Below are 23,753 nucleotides of genomic sequence, written 5' to 3'. Positions count from 1 at the left end.
GTCAAGAGCCTTTACTTTAGACTATCATCAGAGTAGTAAGATAGAATAAAAGGTAAGGATGAAGATCCCAGACAGTTTGAACAGCACAGAAACCAATGAAACAGCAAGAAACAAGGAAGTTTTAAGAATCTTAATGTAATTCTGTGTTGCTAATATAAAAGTTAAGTAGGAGAAAGTGCTATGGTTTGAATATAGGTAGTATTACCAAAGGTCCACAAATTAAAAGCCATTGTTCTAAGGGTGATACTATTGTGCAGTGGTGGAAGCTTTGAGAAGGGCGGCAAAGTAAATGTTCTGTGGGTCACTGGGGGCATGTATCTGAAGGAGATCATGGGACCCTGGCCCTTCCTGTCTTTTTCTCTGTTCCCTCACTCATGATGTAAGCAGTTAGCTCTGACACACACCCTCCACTATTGCTATCCAGTGCCCTCATCAGAGGTACAAAGCAATGGGGCCAGAAGATATTGCAATGGGAACTTCAGTATCATGAATAAAATACAACATTTCTTTTTATAAGTTGATTTCCTCAGGTATTTCACTGCACTAATGTGAAGTTGACTAATACTGATGGCAAAGAACCTTTGTACCTTAACAGAGTTGAAATATTATTCTGAAAGGTTAAGGAATCATTGGAGGATTTTTAAACAGGAGATATCAATATCAAGTTCAGCTTTATGTTTTATAAATATTCCTTTCTAAGCAGAAGGAAATAAAAATGTCTTATAGCTGGATTGGAGGCAATTAAACAGGTGAGAATAAATGAAAGATTAGATTAAAATGTAGGTAGGGACAATTGGTATCCCAAGTTCTGATTCATCATTAACCTAACATGAAGATCATATATATTCTATAGATATTAATCTGCTATCATCCCAGCCAAGTGAGTAATCCTTCTCAAAGACGGAGTGAAGCTGAGTTCACAATATCTGTGACCCCAGTTACAAAAATCAATGTCAAAATTGCAAGCATCCCTTCCTTCAAAACACACACTTTACTGCACTAGAATCTTGAAAATGCACTGTTTCCTTCATTTATTTATTCATTTATATCCAGTGCCCACTCACATCCTATATCTCAGTCTCTTTCACTGAAATTTTTGATACAATTTCTATAACCATAAATACACCCTAAATCCTCAGCATCATTTGCCCTGCCACTATCTTAGGTATGTGTATGCCCTTGCATTTCCTGCATTTCAGATATAGGAGTTGGGTTTTTGTTCTTCCTTCCTATTATAGTTTGTAAATAATAGACCATCCATTATTTTCTCCAAAATCCTAATTTTTAAAAATGTATGACATTTGTTTCTATACTCTTTTGACCTCTCTGCTTAATTTGCTACAACATTCAAATAAGGATTTGATATCTGGTTCATGGATTCTCTCTTCATATGAAATTCTGCCACCACCCTTGATGTCTTCAATATATTTAAGAATGACCCATCACAATATCAGTTATGTACATTTCAGGAGGCTAGACTACAAATGACTCACAAATCTTAACGGCTCCTTAATAATAAAGGTTCATTCTTCACTCAGACTTGGTCAGGATTTATGTTCTATTATTTTGACACTCCAAAGTGAAGGTTTTATTTCAGTTAAATCACAACAAGCTCAGACAAACCTCCTCTGACTTCCTCATCAGGTTAATACCACATGATAAAATTTTCAAATAAAATCTTATTTGGAGAGATACTGAGGATTGAACATAAAAGGGACTTTACTGCTGAGATACATTCCCAGTCCTTTTTATTTTTTATTTTGAGACATGGCGTCACTAATTTGCTGAGACTGGCCTCAAATTTGCAACCCTCCTTTCATAGCTTCCTGAGTTGCTGGGATTATAAGTATTCACCACTGTGTCCAGATGTATTTTTCATTTTGAATATAATTTCCCATTGTGTTCCTTGATCATTTTTCTATAAGTCCTGTGAATGCAGAAGCCATGTCTATTATACTTACGCTGTATTCTACAATGATTACCATAGTGCAAAGCACATAATATATGCATAGTTAATATTTACCAGATTAAATAATAGATAGAGAAGTGAATAGATTTAGAGGATGGATAGGAATGACATCTAATGCAAGCAAACACACACATACACACACACGTAGAAAACTGTAAGGAAGAAGTAATAAACATCAGCCATTTATACTGAGATACATAAAAGAAATCAATGAGTAAGTGTTTAATAAACAGGCTAAAACTGTCTAGTTTAGAATACAAATTTATAAGTTATCAGAGTATCAGTAAACATTGATTAAAAGCATTAAAATTTATGTCTTAGATTACATTGAAGTTCCTCCTCCAATTTATGTTCCCCTTGTATCCATGCTCTCAACACAATGCGACTTTGGAGCTCCTCCCAACAGAAAAACAACCTATCTTTCTGTCCTTTGAAGGTGGCCAAATTTATGTGTATGCCAGTTCTGAGCCTAGAAATCAAGAGGACCTGTGTACTTATACTTTCTTTGTGGAACCAATCCCTTCTAGATGATAAATACATGAGTTACTCTGAAGGATTAAAGACCATGTGAAGGAGTGCCCAGTTTTACCATCTGAGGCCATGAAAAACTACATAGAGATAACTACAAAACAAGTGGGAATTCCAAGTTAAATGAGAACATCCTATTTACCAAAATGGACAGCAGATGTATAAGAAAACCATATGCTTACTGTTTTAACCTACTGACTTTAAAAAATATATGTATTTTTAGTTGTTGATGGGTCTTATCTTTTATTCATTTATTTATACGTGGTGCTCAGAATGAAACTCAGTGTCTCACACATGCTGGGCAAGCACTTTAACACTGAGCCACAATCCCAGCCGTAACCTACTGGCTTTTGAAGTGATTTGTTACCCAGCCACAGCTGACAGATACATCATGTAGGAGATAAAATGATATTAAAATGTGAGTATCATCTTTATTATCTTTTATTTTTTGCAATGGGTTAAATTAGGGAAATTTTCAAACATATGTGAAGATCATGAACACTATATAACTCCTATACACCATCATCTAACTTCAACATTTATCAACATATTGCTAATTTAATTTTATCTATATGTGTAACCTTCACACCAACCACCAAATAGATTACTTTGCAGGAAATTCTGAACATCATATATCTCTTTCTTCAAAGTAAATTTAAGAACATACTTCAGAAAAAAAAAAAAAACTTTTAAAGAAGAAAATCCCAATGCTCTGCCAGAAACTTGCTAAAGTAATAAAAAAATTCTGTTAAAATTTTTATATAGAATTAATTTTTATATAACCTTGAAATCCCAAGGCTGGAACGAAAAGGGAAAGCTTGAAAAAAAAAATCTCTTCCTGACTGATACAGGGGCAGTGCTGGTTCTATATACATTCATAGGAGGATCCCTGTCTCTTTCTTTAGAATTGGAAAAGAGTTGGCAATCAAAGAAAAGAAAAAAAGAGACTCAATTGCAATCTGACTTCTAGATGAGACTTATGTTTTTCTTAGGAAAGAAAAAAGAATAAGCATTATTTTCCTATAAAATAATCAATATAACATAGTGGAGGATGGACAGCGATACAACTTATTACCAAGTTTCAATATACTGAGGAGTTTCTTATAGTCAAGTATCTCATAAATGCATCTGTATGGAGGAGAAGAAATTCTTGTTGGCATAGACAAAGAGGAGGCATAATGAGGCAGAAATAAAATTACACATTTAAATCTCCATGTAAATATACTTTCCCTCAAAATATGCATTAGAATTATTAAGTGATATAATTGATTGAAATGTTTAAACAAAAAGTTTTGGTTAGGGGAAGAGCTAGTTCATGGAATATGTTCTAAATATAGATATTAACAAACCATCAATCAGTGCCAAATAAAAGGTGGGAGAGATTAAAGGTTTTAACTAGATTTACTCATTCATTAATACTAAACAATTTGATAGGTCCTACAGTTAAAATACTTGATATGGTTTCTATTTTAAAGTGAAATCTCTGTACAAGGCTTACTGACACTTTGGTTCATGTAATCTATATAAATACACTTTGATATTTACCACCATTTTACATGACAGGCTCTGATAGATTAAAAGGGTCATCCAAGATTCTTGATGTTAAATATTTGAAGATTTAAGAACTATTCCATGTCTTCTGGTTCCTAGCCAGTTTCTATACTACTATATCATACTACATTCCTATAATAGATACAAAGAGGCTTCAATATAGTTTCAAATATGTACTAACACTTTTTGGTTATTAAAAAGACCACATATATCCCAGCAACTAGAGAGGCTGGGACAGGAGGATTGTAAGTTTGAGGTAAGTCTCAGCAGATGGAGGTGGGTTGTGGATAAATAATCTAGCTTCCTCCTACCTTGGGTATGATAATTCTGAGGGCATATCTACATTTTCCTACAAAGTTCTCTAGTGAACCTAATTTTACATGGTCCATGAGAGTAAGTAATTTTCTTTGTATCAGGGTTGAACCTTGATACAAAAAAAGCACTTTACCACTGAGATATATGCTCATCCTTTTTTTATTTTTAAAAATTTTGAGATAGGGTCTTTCTAAATTGATCAAACCCATAATCCTCCTGCCTCAGCCTCCCTAGTCTGTGGCATTATAGGTATGTGCCACCACATTCGCACTAACTGCTCCTTTAATACTATTATGGTTTTGATAAAAGGTATTCCTCAGGGGTTAGGTCTGTAGCTCAGTGGTAGAGCACTTGTCTAGCACAGGTGAGGCTCTAGGTTCAATCCTCAGTACCATATAAAAATAAATAAATAAAATAAAATTCTAAAAATATGTTAAAAATATGTGTCCCTCAAAGGCTCATGTGTAAGAAAGTGCAAGAAAGTTTAGAGATAAAATGATAGGTTTAGAAAGCTTTCACCTAATCAGTGCATTAATCCCCTTATAGGGATTAACTGGGTGGTAACTATAGTAAGGTAGGGTGTGGCTTTAGGAGGTGAGTCCCTACGGAAATGTCCTTGTTGAACAGAATTTTCTCTCTTTCTTCTTCCTGGTGGCCATAGTCTGAGCTGGTTTTCTCTGCCATATTCTTCAACCTTTATGTTCTGCCTCATCTTAGACCCAGAGCAGTAGAGCCTGCTGTCAATGAACTGAGACCTCTGAAACCCTGAGTGCCAAATAAAGTTTTCCTCTAAAATTGTTTTTGTCAGGTTTTTTGGTCACAGTGGTGAATAAGCTGATTAAAACAAATACATACTATATTGGGTACTATCCTGAAGCATCTAATTTCTACATTCCACCAGTGATGCTTTTTTGGGGTTGGCTTGGGGAAGAGTCCAATCTAAGTCAACCCTATAGTTGGATGTTGCTCCAAATGCTCAATTCAACCTACACACACACTACTGCCAAATGATTTCTCTGACACTCAAGAGTTGATTTTGTCATCTACCTAAATAATTTCCTTCATCTTTCCCAGTACCTTTTTTAGTGTAAAGTTTTAGTTCTTTAGTTTTGCACCCAAGAGCATGAAGAGTAACTATACATAAGGAAGCATTCTTACATTATTTCCCCATCCAGGATCTCCTCTAAACCATCTTTTCCACTTAGCTAAGTTTTACTCCTGTATCAGAACTCAATACTTACATCTTCAAGAAGTTTTTATGATTTTTATTCTAAATTATAAGCCTCATCTCTGAACCCATTTTACTCTGCTCCTTACTCTCTCATAACCTCTGTCATATCAGACATGAATTGCTGACTGGCAATTTTCTCCCTTGAAATACTATAAGATTATTGGGAACAAAGATTTTGACTTTGACTCCTCGCCATCACTTGGTAAATAACACTCCTAAAAAATGTTGAGATGACTGTATATATCTAGAGTAATTTCCTCTATGAAAATTATCCCCTAAATCAATATGTCCATTGGCAAAGACATAATTCAGACACTTGAACCTGAGAATCTATTCTTGGGTACTTCTAAAATGCATCTGTAAGTTTCTTCTCTACCTTTTTCTATATCTTCCCAGGTATTGCCTTGTGCTCTTCACTGCATTCACATATATCTGCTGCTCTTCCCTTCTCAAAGCCCTTTTCCTAAATTACCATTGTTGGCTTCAGCCTACTCCTACTGTGTAAAATAAAATGTCATTTCCACTTCTTTATAAAGAAAAATCCATCTCATATAACCTCAGTGCCCCCTATTCTATGTATCAATCCCTGAGCCTCCCTGCTTGCAATAGCACTTTGTCATCATATCTCTAACAACATTTGCCACACAGAGATATAGGTAATTCTTTATGAGTCTGTCTGTCTTCCCTGGTTCATTGTGGCATTTTTAGTCCAATTTGTGTCTTACCCATTTTTTCTTGTAGCCCAGGGGGGGGAAAAAACCTAAGCCTCATGTATAGTAAGTATTTGATATAGCTTTGTTGAAATTATAAAGGAACAATATTTCAATTGATTTGCATATATTAAATATGTGCATATGTGTCTATGCATATGTTTATTTATATATATATATGGTCTAAATAATTTTAATCTTAGACCCTTATAAAAATCTGAATATACACAGCCTGATATTTCATGATGGGACTATATAACAATGAATCAATTTTAAAGAAAATGATCGAGATCCTGCAGAAAATAATATTTTTCTGTGAACAACAGAGAAAGTGTCTGAAATAAAAGACATAAATCCCCCCTAATAGGAAAGTAATCCCAAAGGTAACAATGAAAGCCTGTAATGACAAAAATATATTGAGTCCTTTTTCATGTAAGGGCACCAATAAAAACTATAATTCTTTTAAGATCAGAGGTCTAGTTACTGCTCAGAGTAAACAAGTCTATGGCTTCACATTGAAACAAAACAGGAAATTCAGAGCTGTGAATTTTATAGCCTCCTTAAACCAGGGAAGCCACAAACAGCTCTTGCTGATGAGGAAATTATGGCAATTACAAAAATTGTCAAGGGAAAGGCATGACAATATATAAAAATTTCATGGCTTGACTTTAACATCAGAAATTAATATTTATGATAAACATCAGAGTCAAGGACATAGAGCTTTGCACTCTAGAGTTAAAGGTCTTAAACTCTAATTTTAGAGTAGTTGTTAAGTACTGTTTAGACAAACAAAAATGTTATTTCCTCCAGGGGGGCTATTAGTGTAAAGAGAGAGCTGTCATATTCACCTAATTAATGAAAACAACATTTGGAGATCAAGAAAGTTTGATATTTTTGTATCTTTACTTTGTAAGTCAGCCTTTGAACAGGCATCCATAGAAACACTTTTCATTATAAGAACAGTTACTCCAAAATTCCAATTTAGGGACTAGAACATTTTGGTTCTTTTGTACAAGCTATCCACAGGGGATTTCTGTACTATGTCAACAAAGTTAAAACACACAAGATTATACTGCACACTATTGCTTTCCTTAATTAAAAACTTTTCAAATGGTTTACTAATCTTCAGTGTTCATTCATTTGAAGATCACAGCAGTGGAATCTGGAAGGCACCCTGTTGTGTCTTCACTACCTAGGATTCCATATGTAAATTGAATGTCAATAAATAGGTAAAAGGTTTTCCTCAAAGAACAAAACAATAACTATAGTCACATTTTAGAAGGTGAAGCATCCTTTTTACTAATACTTCTGATATTTCAAAAGGAGAGCTACACCTTTACATTTCTCTATTTTCAATCATCAACTCTTGCCACTCTGCTATGTGCTGAGCATTGTATTAAATGCTGAATGTCCATGATCAGAAGACACTTTCTATAATGCTTTTGATTATATAAGGCACCATGTTCCTGAAATTGTATGAGATGTAAACCTATAATAAGGATCACTATCATCTGAATTTAAGTTCTAACTCTTAATATAGATACAAATCACCTATATGCATGCTAAATGATCAGATTCCTGATCTGTATTTATTCAGAAATTCTGATTCAATAGATACATGGTAGGATCTAGGGACCTTTTTATTTATTTCTGTTTTTCAAACTAGCACCTCAATGATTTCTAATATAATTATACATCTGACCATAAATTTCTTTTCTTTTGTGGTACTGGGGACTGAACCCAGTGTCACTTTGCCACTAAGCTACATCTTCAGTCCTTTTTGAGACAGGGTCTTGCTAACTTGCTTAGGGCCTATGTTTCTGAGGCTGGCCTTGAACTTGCAATCCTCCTTCCTCAGCCTCTTGAGGCACAGGGCTTCCAGGTGTGTACCACCATGCCTAGCTCAAACTTTTTTTGGTCACATTTTCGTTAAATGATCTTAGAAAAACCCTTTATTCATAAATTCTATTATTTTTAATATACATAGGATCTATAAAAATAACATAAAAATTTAAAAAATAAAGTTAACCTCTGTCTTTTGTAAGTTTAAAGAAATGTATATACTATTAGTAGGAAGAAAACTTTGTATACTAAATAAAATAAAGTAGAATGAGAATTCACCCAATAGAATAAATATTTCATGGTATCATTTGATGAAAGAGACTTATTTTTTTGGATAATGCACATCAAATATGAATGAAAACAAGTAAAACTTATCCCTGCATTTGATCAAACACATCTTTAAAAAATGATAGCCCTATAAAACATTCCAATTATGTTAAGTGATTTAAAATTGCTACTGTATATTGCTTTGGTTCTTTTCAATGAAAAATATATCAACTTGGTTTAAGCTTTAAACTTAGAAATTACTCTAAGACAAGCATAAGGGGAAAATCTTGGAGTTTAAAGTCCTTGATTTTTTCAAACTCAATTTCAGACTATCCCTTTGTTTGGCATATAGGTCCTTTGTATACCATGTGTCATTGCATCATGCTACAATTGGGAAGGCAGAGAAGTGAGCCTTTCTTCTCTAAAAGGGAAAAAGTGCTATTGTGAGATGTTAGGAATTTTAGGCAGGCATAAGCATGAGAGCTGAAGTTCTGGAGATGAATTTCCTTCAAACTACTCTGGTGGTACATCCCTTGGGAATTCTTTGGCTGCAGGAAAAGTACTCAGATTTCAACTGGAAGAGCTCAGCCTTTGAGGATGAGCATATACAGCAAGTGGATAGTTCAGCCCATTAGCTCATCTGAAGGCACACTGACCTTTTCTTTCCTAAATATCACAGCACAAAGGCTCTTTTCAAGAACAGATTTCCATCTATAGGAATCTATTCTAGTCTATCTTAATTCTAGTTTGGCTTACTTCACTGCTGTACTCCCAGTGTGTAGGGCAGTGAATGGTATAGAAGAGATGTTTAATAGTATACTTGAATGAATTAAACAGACAAAATATAAAAATAATTTCTAGCCATTGGAATCACATTAATTTAGATATGACTAATTCCAAAGCTTTCATAGAATTATAAAAATATTCTTGTTTTATTGTAAATTAATGTAAATTATTTACCACTTTACCATTTATGGAACTTATTTATAGATTCAAGACCAGAAAGATAGCTTAAACTTCAGGTATTTAGGGTAAATGGGGTAGACATTTGTTGTCAGGATACTGTGATCATTCTTCAAATAAAATAGCCATTGGAAATCAAGTGATAATTGCATAAATGCCTTAAACATTTAGAGCAAATAGAGGAAGATCTGAATTATTTAAAAAATAAATCAATTACAAAAATATAAATTTTTATGAGTTACATTCATTAAGGAATCAGGACATCCAGTTTTATTTTGAATACTTCTAATCATTAGCTGTGAGTTTTTAGTAAGCTACTAATTAACCTTTCTAGACCTGTTTTGTTGTTGTTAATGTATAAAATGAGGCCATTTCTAAAATCCATTCCATCTGAGTCAAGGCTAAATAAAAGCTATCCAGAAGAGTTTCTATTTTAATGAATATCCAAGAATGGCTTGAAACAACCTTTCAAAATGATGGCTAAGTTCCACATGTAGCTATTTAAAATAAAATAGCATTAAAACATTCAGCTCTTCAGTTGCACTAAGACCATGTAGGAAATTTGGAAATGGAAACCACATGCTGAGAATGGAAAAACAAAGTCTTGGAACCTGGGCCATGCAATAACCTGAAACTGTCATAAAAATACAGGAATGCCTATATTATAACTATAAGAGAATAAACTATCTAGCTTTGACCATTTTTCTGAAATAGGAAGTCTAACTAATCCAATGTGATATGATGTTGCTTTCAAATGATGCTTTTTTTTTTTTTTTTTTTTTTTTTTTTTTTTTTTTTTGGTTTTAGGAAAATGCCTTACTTTGAAATCATTTGCCCAGATTTCAAACATTACTCATTCACTCCATAACCTTGACTCTTTCTTTTCTGGGACTTTCATTTATGACCCTCATGGAGAAAATGGATAGTTTCAGATCTGTAATTGTGAGGTATAATGAAATCAGTTAAATTCTTATTCAATGACCTATTTCAAGTTTTTATGTTATAACCTCAGATTCTGTATTGTGAAGTAGTTACTAAATGGAGGCCTGCCTGAAAGCCAGAAATTTCACTATAAAACCAGCATAAATCTAGGCCAGAGAAAACTGATAAGAAACACCATAGTGATTCTTCAACTAATTTTTTAAAGAAGGTGAACATAAGGAGGTTGTGTGTGTGCTAATTATAACTCAGATAACTACTTCCTGGGTAATGAGAGATTTCCTGGAAACCAAAACTAGAAAAGAAAAGAAAGAGCAGGGATTTTGCCAGCTATTTTTTCTTCAGTAATGTTTTAAATAGCCAATAAAAAAAATTAAAAAGAAATTTTCAAATAAAATAAAAAAAGAAATGTTGGTGAGATAATTCTACAATTGCTTGTGACTGTGACATGGATATGAGCAGAGGTAAAATAGCTATTAAGAGCAGGAGGCTGGGGGCAGGGGTAGTGGTATTTATTATATTAACATTCCTTTACCATATCAAAAACTGTTAAATAAGGAAGGCTGTGGAGTTTAAGAAAATGGAAGGTTGTTTAAGTGCAGGCATTAATCATTCAACATATGCTAGTAGAGTGCTTACCAAGCACCAAACAAATACAGGATATTGAGTCATCTCCATATATGTGGAGGGATACTTTTAGGCTATTAAAAAAGTTACTAACTTCCCCTCAATATTTGTCAATATTTCTTTCTCAGGGTAGCAGATGCTTTTGGTATTACACCTATAATTTCTTCACCAACTGTTGTCCTCTTCCTGCAGCTGCTGGGGGTATTGGCTGGTCAAGGCTCACACCTTTATCATTTTCTGAAGAATTACCTTAGCCTGACAAAAGCCACCTGGTTAGAGATGCCTGCCAAGTACCAGCCCATATCCCTTGCTTCAAGGCAGGATAAATCCTGTGATGCAATTTATACTCCAGAACTCCCTGTGGGATTAGGCTGAGACTGGAGTTTTGAAAACATATATTTGCCTAGCTCCTTCCTCTGCAGGTTTCTCCTAGCAACACCCCCTCAATAGATCACTTGCATAAGAATTCCTCTTGGGCTTTGCTTTTGGGGAAATCAATTTAAGATCCTTAGTAATTGTAGCATTTATATAAGGCACATGGGTAACTAATAATAAAAGCCTCATATACAAACCACTATTGCAGCTTGGCTTAATTATATGAACAAGTTCTTGCCTATAAAATGTAAGCAGAAACAATGCGAGAAACCTCTGGGACTTGTTCTGAAATATAAGAAGGATCATGTTTTTTGTTCCTTTCATTCTGTATCTTACAGCTTAAAATAGTATGGATGTGATAGAGTTTTGACTTGGAAATAACAATAAGAACCATAGTCTAGAGGGAGCAGGATATGAAATATAGAAGAAACCTGAGGCCTAGACAATTAGGTAGCCAACATATCAGCTCTGAAATTCTTACAGATTGTCTTTCCCCTGAGAAACAAAATTCTCTCTTTAAGTCATTGATATTTATAACATTCTTATATTCAATAACCTGTTCCCAAACTGTAACAATTGATTGAAAGTTCTTGTCTGTTTACATATATGTGTAAAGAGAAATGCAAACATGAAAAGTTTCATCTCTGCCCTTAAGAAACTACTGGTCTAATGAAGAGAGTAACAAGTAGACAAAGAAACTAGATAGGACCTCATACCCCTTCATTTATTCATTCAAATGCTGCATGGGAAAGCAATGATGAGGTAACTGTATTTAAGTGTTTTTTAGTGTGATGGGGTAAAGTCTAAGTAATTTTATTGCTTAAGACCCTGAGGTTTGTGTGAAAACATTTAGGTTTGTATGGAAAAGCATTAAGATGTTCTAGCTATCTCACAACAACATTTAAACAAGGTCAAAATATATCCAAGCAAATATAATCAGTGATGCATTTTTTCCTTCCAAAACTATTAGTGAATTTTTTTTCTTTACCATTACTACCATTAATATTCTAACCATAGTCCTCATTACTTCATATCTCTACTAAATCTCCATGCTTACTTTTTTATGTTCCAGTTTCTCTAAACATTCATAAATTGCTGCAAGATACTTTAATAATCCTTTGAACCATCACATACAAAATAAAAACAATATCCCCATTTTGTCACTTTATCAGGAATAGATTGTGGCCTTTTCTTTGTCAACAACAACAGAAACTACTATTGTTGATTTAACTATTTGCATTTTGCAAGGCATTTTCTAGATGAGGAGTCAGAAAACTATGGCCCAGAGCCCAAATCCACCCCCTCACCTATTTTTTCTAAATAAAGTTTTATTGGAACACAACCATAGCCATTCATTTAAGTATTGTGTATGGATGCTATCTCATTATAACAGCAGAATTGAATGGTTACAAAAGCGATTGTATGGCCTGCAAATTCTAAAATTTTTACCACCTGGTGGTTTTCAGAAAAATTTGAAATCCCCTGTTCTGGATCATTACTTAATTTATCATGTCCTCATGAAAACTTTGTAACAGAGAAATCTGTCCTAATTATACTTTTGTTAGGCATGAGTTCTGTTCAACCACAGGTCTTACATGAGCTCTTTTAAGAATATTCAGTCCCTCTATTGTATGTTTTACATTCATTGAGCTTATTTTCTTATTTATTTTACTTGATAACCACATACAAAATTAGTGTTAGAAAGAGGCTTGGATAATCTTAGCTGCTTCATCTTCAACTTTTTTACTCCTCTAAAATTTTGCTGATCAGCAAATTTAATAGGACTATTAATATTTTACTCACTTATTGCATCAACTCTAGCAGTTAACTTTTTTGAATAGATTTTTTACAAATAAAGACAATAATTGCAGTAAAAAACTATAGTCACTAACATAGTCTCACTACATTATAACTGACCTGCTCAACTGACTGATATATTTGCAAATTAAAATTTTCCTCATCTTGCTGAGTTGTAGCTATGTGGCACAGTGCTTGCTTAGCATGCATAGGCCCTGGGTTTGATCTCCAATATTGCAAAAATAAATGAATAAATAAATAAGATAAAAATCAAATAAAATTTCCCTAATCCTAACTACCATTTATATCACATCATACACATTGAATAACATTTGTGAAATATGAAAAACTATGTATTTTATTCATGATTGAAAAAGGCACACAGTGATGTATTTTACCTAAAATGCAAAAAAAGAAATCTCAGAACTAACCTTTATTTACATATTATGTTACAACTGCATCATCTTTTTCAGTAGTCTATCTACTCCACAATAATTTGAGGTTTTGTGCAGGAAATTTATAATTCCATATTTGCAATGAACATGCCATTATTGATTTCAAAGAATTCTCAAAGATTTCTCTATGAGGGATATTAGACTAAACTTTTCTTCATCCAGTGACCTAAGATACTACCGTATTTCAGTTCATCAAAATTCATTTCATCTTCTTAGTACAGAAATTAAGCTGTTATGCTGAACACATGTACTACTTGAATGGTTAAAAAAATCAGTATATCCAATAGGCAATTTAGATAGGATCTGGTTTTTACTTCTGTCAATTGGGTTTGCTGTTTTTGGAAATGAAAATACTCAGAAAAATAGCAATTTGGCTAATTATGGTCCTATTTAGAAATAGTTTGATCCTTTAGAGAGTGGCTTCATGTCTTAGATGTGACAAAAAGGCAAAACAGTCTCTGCTCTAGGTTGATCTAACACTGTAGTACCATGTTCAAGTATTATCAATAATAATAACTGGAAAACCTATTGAAGACTATTATGGCAAGAAAGATTATCTTCTGCAAAAAAATAGAGAAAGAGTATTTAATTTACAGTTCTATAATGTTAATATACCAACCATAAAGACTCTACACCCAGACTGAAAATCTTACTTTAAAGACTTCCACTTGTATATGGCTTTTTAAAAGGGCTAGCTTATATAGGTTTAATTTCATTTTTTTATAACCTATAAATTGAAGCTGATGTTCTCAAGGGTATACTCTGATTTCAATTAGGAAAGATACTTTAATAATTAGAGAACCAAGATTGTGAAATTACATTAGGTCCTTGGAACACATATGCATAAGATCATTAAAATTTCTGGTAGGATATAAAACATTTATATGGACATTGATTGCCCTGAACAAATTATGAAGACCCTTTTTTGTATATATATTTTAGACTTTATAAAATGATACTAACATTATATATCCTTTGATCCAAAAATTATTTGATTTTTAAAAATCACAAAAATAAAAAAATTGAAATTATTTTCTATTATACAGACTAAAATAAATAAGTTGTTATACTACATTTATAGTAGTTACTCATTGCAGGCTATTAGACCTAACATTTTATTACTTTCTATTGTTACTTGCTGATAATGAAGGTATATTTTGAAAAAAAAAAGGAAACTATCTTTTGGAATACCAAAAAGCATGATTCAGAATAAGCAGTCCATAACTAGTTTTAATTTCCAATAGGTGTTGTAAGAAAAACAATTATATCATTTTCTCAGGGAAAATGATAGAATTGAGAAAATTGTGTAATTTTTGTTTATAGTAATTTTTTTCTAAAAGGCATTCTAAAGAATGTCAATTCTAATTACTCATTATTTCATTTTATAAATATTGAGAGCCTTTTGTGACAAACAGCTCAAATTGATTCTGAGGGGTAAAAATGTCAGTGGAAATGTGTTTGGGATACAAAACATTCTTTATCATCTAAGCAAAGGTAGCTAAGATGGTCTACTAGGCAAAGCCTAATACTATCTAGGAAAAAGTTGTGTAGAATTATTGGTACTTTTTCCTCTAGCAACACCAAACTTGAACACCAAGTTACAGAGGAATTTACCTTTAAAATATGTTAGGTTGTAGTTTCTTCTTAATAGACTGGTTAAAAATTTGATACATAAAAGCCTCATAGCAGAGTGCCTACAGGAATTTTATTACCTTATACTAAAATGGACAGATAAAGTTCAATTTTAAATATGGTATCTGGGTCCTTAACCTTCCATAGAAAGAGAGAAGCTATAACCAGGAACCACAGAGAACCACTTCTAATAGGCAGAATTACGCTCTTATCAAGATATGGGTGAAGTGTGCCCAGCTGAACTTAAGAATTGCTATGGGCCAATTACTGCCCTGTAATTCTCACATCCCATCCTCAACTGCAAATGGGACTATTTAGTTTAGTAATGCTATTCCTGTATTACCATTATATACTGGGACTGTGAGAGACAGATACTCTGTTTTCTTAGTTCAGTTTTGAATGAACAGGAGTCATTCCTAATCAGTTGCAATCAGGAAACTAAGTGTGAAGAATTTCATTTCCACCCATAAATGACTTAGATAGTTATACTGTGGACTCCTAAGATGACCTTGGTGACATAGTAAAATAAGACTTTGTGAGGTCTTAGGAATGGAATGAATGTACTTTGCATGTGTAAGGGCATGGATTACTGGGGACAAATAGACAAAGTTTATTTGACTTTTACTTTGGTGGCATTACCAATGGGCCAAACTTCACAGAATATAAGTCCTTGTAAGACTCTTCCCAAGTTATCTTTAATTTGACTCATGGAACATTACTAAGCATAGGAGAGAGACCCAAAGAGTTCACAGAGAGAAAAACAGGCTGAGCCAACCCTGCATCCCAGTAGATTCCAGCCAATGTGGCTATGGGCAACATCAGTAGAATAACTATCCAGCTGAGTACAATCTACATTGCAGATTCTGTGAAAATAAACGGTTTTGTGTTAATCCTTAAAATTTCCTATGTTTTCTATTTCCAATTGATCAATGAAATAATTATCTTTGGAGCAATTTGAGAAAGGTAGAAAATTAAAAAAAAACTGAATTTGCTTCAGCAAATAAATATATATTATTAGGGTAGGCAAAGAAAAAATGAATTTCAGATGAAGGAACAAAAAGTGAAAATTCGTGCATTAATCTACAAAGAGCAGGCAGGACTGTGAGAATTTTCATGCCATTTCTTAAGTCCTGAGATCCCTAGAAAGTCCTTTTTTTCTTTTTTTTTTTTGGGGGGGGGTATCAGGGATTGAACTCAGGGGCACTTGACCACTGAGCAACATCCCCAGGCCTATTTTGTATTTTATTTAGAGACAGGGTCTCAATTTGGCTGAGGCTGGCTTTGAACTTGCAATCCTCCTGCCTAAGCTTCCAAAGCCACTGGGAGTACAGGCCCCCACTTTTGATTTGTGGTGTTATATCCAGGATTTTTAGTTGTAGGAGGAGAACTTGGAGACAATTTTCTACTCCATCTTGGCAGATCTTAAAAGTATTCTAAACTATATTCAAAGTATCTATCTCAATTTATTGTACACTTTTTTTCTCTTATGTGAACTGCTTGAGTAGAAAAACTTAGAAATCTTTATAATACTAACATTAATATAGTACTTATCACAAAATTATCAGTAGATGTTTGTTAAATGGATGAATAAATAAATTGATTTCACTAAGTATTTTTTGATAGATGCTTAACATGCACTTTCAATGAGAAAAAAAGATTTTCTTGATCTCAAAGAGAAACTCATGACTTGGGCAAGGAACAAGATACTAGATACAACACATTATAGATGCAATTTGAAAAAAATGGTTTAGATATTGCTAACTTAAATCCAAAAATCTCTCATACCTCTATATACTAAAAATGTTCATGTTGAAATGAAAATTAAAAAGATAATACCATTTATCAATAATCCAATGAAATTAATTTTTAGGTATAAATTTCAAAATACGTGTATAGGATTTGTATGTTGATAATTACAAATACTAATGAAAGAAATCAAAGAAAACTCCTATAGAAATGAAGAGTTATACTACGTTCATAGATTCAGAGACTCAAGATGATAAAGATGTCAGATCTTCTTGAATTGATCTATAGGTTTCATGCAATTGCTATTGAAATTCCTGGAAAGTAGAGATGGGAATGTAGCTTAGTGCTAGAGCACTTGCCTAGATGAGCATGGCACTAGGATGGATCCCCAGAACCACAAAACAAGAAACAAAAAGAAATTCCAGTGAGGTTTGTGTGAATAAATAAGCTTATGATGAAATTTATAAAGAAAACAAGCAGCCCACAATCGTTACCTAGCTATAGTAGCTTTGCAAAGGAAAACAAAGAGGACTCACTTCACTTGATATTTAAGCCTACCATACAGATACACAAATCAAGTATCATAGTATTGGCAGATGGATGGATATGTAAGTATAGAATAAAGAATGAAGAAATCAACACATAAACCTGCACAGTGGATTTTGAAAAAGAAATGCAAAAGCAATTCAACAGAAGAAGCATAGTCTTGTTCAACGAATGGTGTTGAAGCAACTTTCTGTCCATGGAAAACAACTAAAACTTGACTTAAGTAAATCTCATAGCTTATACAAATACTAACTCAGAAAGGGCTTACCAACTTAAATGTAAAGTATAAAGCAAAACATATTTTGACATAACTTCTACTTTAATAATTAAGCATTGAAAATAAGAAAAAAATCATTATGGCCAAGAGCTAGACAAAGAATTCTTATATGTCATACCAAAAGCATGATTTTTAAGTAGAAAAATTCATAATTTGAATCTCATTGAAATTAAGAATATTTGCTTTACAAAAGAACATAAGATGAAGAAAACATAAATTACATTCTTGCAGAAAATATTTGTAAATCACTAATCCAAAAAAGGGAATTGTATCCAGACATACAAAACTTCTTAAAACCATAATAAAGAAGATACAAAAATTCAATTATAAAATGAACAAATACATGGGCAGAAATACTACTGAAGAGGAATGAGATGGCAAATAGCACATAGAAAAGCTAGCCATCCTTAGTCATTAGAGAAACACAAATTAAAATCCAATAAGAAACCAGGATAAGCCTATGAGAATGGCTAAAATTAAATACAATGACAACACCAAATACTGCAAGTATGTGGAGAAACTGTACTATTGTTAGTAGGGATGTAAAATGGTACAGTTACACTGGAAAATAATTTTGCAGTGTTTTATTAAACCAAACATGCAGCTACCTTATAATTCATATTTACTCTTGAATATTTATCCTAGAACAATGTAAACTTATTTTTACCCCAAATTCTTGTGTGAACGTTCATAGAAGTTTTATTTTTAATAGCCTCAAACTGGAAACAACCCAGATGCCATTCAGTGGGTACTTGTATGTGCACTAGCATGCCCTTATCATGGAAAAGTCTTCAGCAATAAAAAGGATAAAATATACTTACATACAATATTTTGTATGGATTGCAAGGGAATTATGATGAATGAAAAAATCTAATTCCATAGTGTGTATATTGTATGACTTCATTTATACTGCAATTTACAAAATTATAAATAGGAAGATTGTATTAGTAGTGGCCAGTGATTTAGAATTGGGTAGAGAGAGTTATAACTATAAAATGACAACAGGAGAATCACATGAAGTGATGCTATTGTCTTATATCTTGAGAAAATTGAGTCAATATCCTGATTATGATAGTGTACTGCTGTTTTGCAAAATGTTACCATTGAGCAAATTTTGATAAAGGATATGTGTATCTTTCTATATTATTTTTTGCAACTGAATATGATTCTGCAATTATCTCAAGAACTACATTTTAATTAAAATGCTTTGTCAAATGATTTACCATGGCTTGGAGCCTTGGCACATGCCTATAATCCCAGTGATTTGGGAGGCCAAAGAAAGAAGATCTTAAGTTCAAGGCCTACCTCAGCAATTTAGCAAGACTCTCAGAATTTGGCAAGACCCTTCAAAATAAAAAGGACTGGGAACACAGAGTAGTTGTAGAACACCCATAGATTCCATCCCTAGTATCCCCCAAGACAATAACAACAAGAACAAAACAAATAAAATAATGTGTTATCATTTTTGGTGGCACTGGGTACTTGTATGTGCAATAGCTAACTCTGCATATAAAACTGCTAATAGGGCATGACTCTGAAAATATGAATCAAAAATTAAGAGGTGAAGAATATAGGGAAATTTATTTTTTGTAAAATAAAGTTGTTTCTATAGATGACAATACAAAAAAACCCAAAATGTTACACAGCTCTTTCATTTGCTTTTTCATGAAACATAATAAGGTAAAAATTCAAGGAGAAAATATTTTAAAAGCCATGCACCATGGAATAAAGAATTATCTAGCATTATTCTTTAAAAATAAAGGTAAGGGAGCAGAAAAACTTTTGTTCATTATAATGATAGTTATCTGAACTATTTCCATTATTAGCAACATTTATTTGTGTATATTTAGGTATAAATGAAAATTATCTATACATAAAAGGCTTGTTAAGCCATTTAATTGATAAGTTAATGCACAGAACAAAAACAACAGTATCTTTGAATAGAAGCTTATATGTTCAACTTCTGAAATTCTTTGCAAGTGGATTATTTAAATAATAATAATAATAATAATAATAATAATAATAATAATAATAATAATAGTGATTATTTCTGGCCTAGTAGCTAGCAATGTGCTAAAATGACAATGCCCTTGGACTTCCCCCACATCAGCACCAAGGCTTGCTATTTCAACTGCTGTTTATAAAGATTTGGAGTATTTCTTTTCAATTTGGAAGACATAGGAAGCTCATTAGCTTCACATCCATTGGCATACTTGAATTTTTTAAAAAATTAATTTGTTTGTTCTAATTTGTTGTACATGACATCAGAAGGCATTTTGATTCATAGTACACAAATGAGGCACAACTTTTCACTTCTCTGGTTGTACACAAAGTAGAGTGTCAAGTTTCTGGGGTTTTTTTTAGTATATTACTTTCTCATGGATGTCATTTGACACACATTAAACTTTCAGCCTTTGTCTTTTAGTTTCACTTTCCATTTAAATGTAGAAACATGAAAATATGACAAACTTCATGGTTTTGGAAACTTCAGCCCTTCATTCATTCTTATAAATACACATAATTATGGGGCATTTCAATGAGGTTTCTTGGAGCATTGAATCTAACCATATATTTAAACACATAAAAGAAATGCAATTCAGATTACTAATGTGCTACATTATTTTCCCATCAACAGTAAATAATGAAATGAAGTGTCAGACTCTGGAAATTCAATTCAATCCTAATCTCACTCAAATGAGGACACACATTTGCCTATCTTGAAGAATTACCTCCACACGTGCAAAATTAATCATAGATAACAACTTTAAAAAATAATCAGCAGATAAGAAATTAAAATCAAGTGACTTGGTATAGTGAGAACAGCTGGTTCAATCAGTACTCTTTAACTGTAATAGCATGACATTATTTATCAATGCCCCCACAGAACCTCTATTTCTATTAAGAATTATGTTTGAACATATAATAATTGGTAGATCCCAAGATAAAGAACAAGTATTGCCCAAGGAACAACACATTTGTTATTTTAAAAATCCAGTGGAAATTTATCTCAAATACAACTATTTATAATCCAATACATTTTCCAACATTAACTCTAATATATGTTATCAGTGTTTAAAGATATATTTATGTCTAAATTTTATAACTTTGACCTAGTTTAATGTCTTAAGACATTGGAAGCCACAGCTCAGCATGAAGATAATTGTTATAGGTGACTGTGATAAGGAAATATGGTCCTTATAAGTAGGAATGGGAGAAGCCAATCATAATTTCAGAAGTAGAAGTTGAATTTTTATTTGAAAAAAAGAAATACTAGGTGCTTCAGAAGTCTCAGCATGGCCAAGTCAGTCTCTCCAAGTCAAGAATCAACTTGTCTCAGAGTTTTCTTTATTTATTTGAATAAGATGAAATATAGAAAGCCAAATAGATTTAAACACACCTTCCATATGCCTATATCTAGCTTTCTAATGTTCTAATAGTAAATGACATTCATGATCACTCATGCAGGCTATGATTCATAATCCATGAAGGGCTAAATGCTTAAACTGAGATTTTTAAACTGCTAATGTGTTACATGGATACTGTTTCAATGCATTATCATTAAACAAACTGCATATGTCTCTTCCACAAGCTGACAAAGATGTGAAGATGTGTGATGAGTTTTCTTGGGGATAATGGCACAGACTTTGTTATTAACTTTGGTATTGGCCCTGAGAGACTCAGAAAAATTTTGGGTATTGATCTAGCAATTTTAGTTAACAAAACAATACAGAACACAATTTTTGTATTTCCTAACTTGGCAATGCTGTCTTCCTCTTCCTGTGCACATACACACATTACCTAAATCATCTTTGCAGAAAGATGTGTGTGAACCAGAGGTATCTCTGCTCTATCTGTCTGTGAAGGGCAATAACAAAATGCTACAACCCATTTAGCAATAAACTATGCATCCTTTCTGCAAGTCTTTGCTTACATTTTATTTCCAACATTTTACCTCCTGTATAAATTTTATTTCATAGTCTTTAGTAATTTCTGGCAACATAAGTAGATACCCAGATGGCATCTCTTTTCTCCATAAGCTAGAAATAATGTCTCAATATAAATTCCAATCCCATCTTTTTTATGATTTAGCTTCTAAATTTTAGAAAGCAGCAACACAAGCAAATATTGAGACAATACCTTTAGCTGAAAGAGATAGCAACAGATTTTTAAGTATGAGGATGTAGCTTGTGATTTCATTGATACAATGGTAATGGAATTAAAACAATACCTGATGACACAGGCATAAAGACCACTGTCCTGCAGTAATGTTGGTCGGAACCAAATGGAGTCTTCTTCCTTGCTCATTCTACTTCCATCAAAAGCAATTGGCTCTTCAAAGTCTCCAGGACCAGAGCTTTTGTACCACATCAAACTGAGTCCAGCACTTTGGGCAAGGGAGTAATTTGCTCTGATATAACCATAAAAAAGTGCGCATTTGATTCGAACAGGCTCTCCCACCAAAACTTGGTATTTCTTGATGTCGACAGACCAATCCGTGCATCCATCAGCTACAGTAAAAAGAGAGAGACAGAAAAACATTAGATAAAAAATTAAGCAATGAGTTCATTCATTCATTAATTTAACAAATGTTTAATGAACATCTACATATATGCAGATTTACTCAAGACAAAGAAAATGTAACAGGGAAGAAAACTCAGAAGGAGCATGAAAAGTAGTTTACCCTGCTAGTAAACAATGTATTCTTTACTTAGTCTGCTCCTGCTGGTACTTACTTTTACTTTATAACAGTAGGTTCATTAGTATTTATTATCCCTCAGTTCTTAATATACTTCTTTGCCTGCTCTGTGAAAATAGATTTGGACCCTAAAAATATTTCCTTTGCTAGCAGGTATTCAAGCTTTGTCAGTAGAGGGTGCTGGAGAGACATTACAGGAGGAAAGGGTTTTTGCTTCCTAGTCCCAGCATGCTTGCTTGACAGGCTCTTGTAAGTGTGCAAGTCTTCTCCAGCAGCTGGCTCCTGCAGGCAGCAGCTTGACAATTTTTTTTTTTTTTTTTTTTTAGCAGAGTCTCAGGTAAGACAATTTCTCATGAACAGCGTTACCAAGAATATAATAGGGAGTGCCTGTGTGAACTTCCAGAGGGCAGGTTTCTAACAAGTTCTGATAACACAGCACCTGAGTGACTTCTGCCATTCAGTTAATCATGATTTTACCTTTCCAATAAGACTTGAAACTCTACTTATGGATAGAAGTATGGGAACTTTTCTTTGGGTGGTCTGTCCCATCCCTAGGGATTATAGCAGTTACTCTTCTACTCCTTCATGTTATTTTTTGCTATGAACTGAATGTGACCTCAATTCATAATTTGAAAAACTAACAACCAATGTGATGGTGTTTGAAGATTAGACCACTGGGAGGTAATTAGAGTAAGATGAGGTCATGAGGCTGTGGCTTTTCTAATAGGATTAGAGCCCTTATAAGAAGAGACTTGGGAAATTGTCCCTTGTGCTTATAAGACAAAGAAAGAATGTAGTCATCTGCAAGCCAGGAAGAGAGTCATCACCAGAAACCAACTATTTGGCTTCTTGATTAAGAGCTTTCCAACTATCAGAACTAGGAGTAATAAATTTCTATTTTTCTAAGCCATTTAGTCTATGATATTTTGATATGGCAACATAAACAGAATAATACATATTCCTTTCATACTAGCCATTCCTTTCATTACTCCAATCTGTTGTTGCATTTAATACTTATTTATAAAATATTTCTCTTTCAAATTACTATGCAGATTTTTCTTGCTGATATGACGCTGACTGATTAAATCAGGAATAAAGATCTTATAGCTAGCAAAATAACAAGAAATAAAAATAGAGTTGTTAGCAAGAAAATTAATTAGGCATCACTCAAAATATGTGAATGATGAACAAAAGACAAAGACCAAGAATAAAAGGACCTCTAACAGCAGTAACAAGCAGTGTTCAACTTCACAAATGAAAAAGAAGTCAACCCAAATGCTGTGAGAA

At 33.1% G+C, this 23,753-nt stretch overlaps 1 protein-coding gene across 1 annotated transcript in view; it reads right to left on the bottom strand.

Annotated features, from left to right (window-relative positions):
- The window catches only part of Il1rapl1 (interleukin 1 receptor accessory protein like 1), a 583,048-nt gene extending 560,125 nt beyond the window's left edge, over positions 1–22,923 (bottom strand). The window contains exons 1-2 of the mRNA XM_077107516.1: positions 22,833–22,923; positions 21,999–22,278 (exon numbers count right to left, since the gene is read on the bottom strand). Coding sequence (XP_076963631.1) covers positions 21,999–22,278; positions 22,833–22,923 — 371 coding nt within the window. The remainder of the gene's footprint in view (positions 1–21,998; positions 22,279–22,832) is intronic.
- Positions 22,924–23,753: the final 830 nt, after the last annotated feature.

Source organism: Callospermophilus lateralis, chromosome X, assembly GCF_048772815.1.
Source record: "Callospermophilus lateralis isolate mCalLat2 chromosome X, mCalLat2.hap1, whole genome shotgun sequence".
NCBI lineage: Eukaryota > Metazoa > Chordata > Mammalia > Rodentia > Sciuridae > Callospermophilus > Callospermophilus lateralis.
Note: the sequence above shows the minus strand (reverse complement) of the source record. Positions and strands in the feature narration are given on the sequence as shown.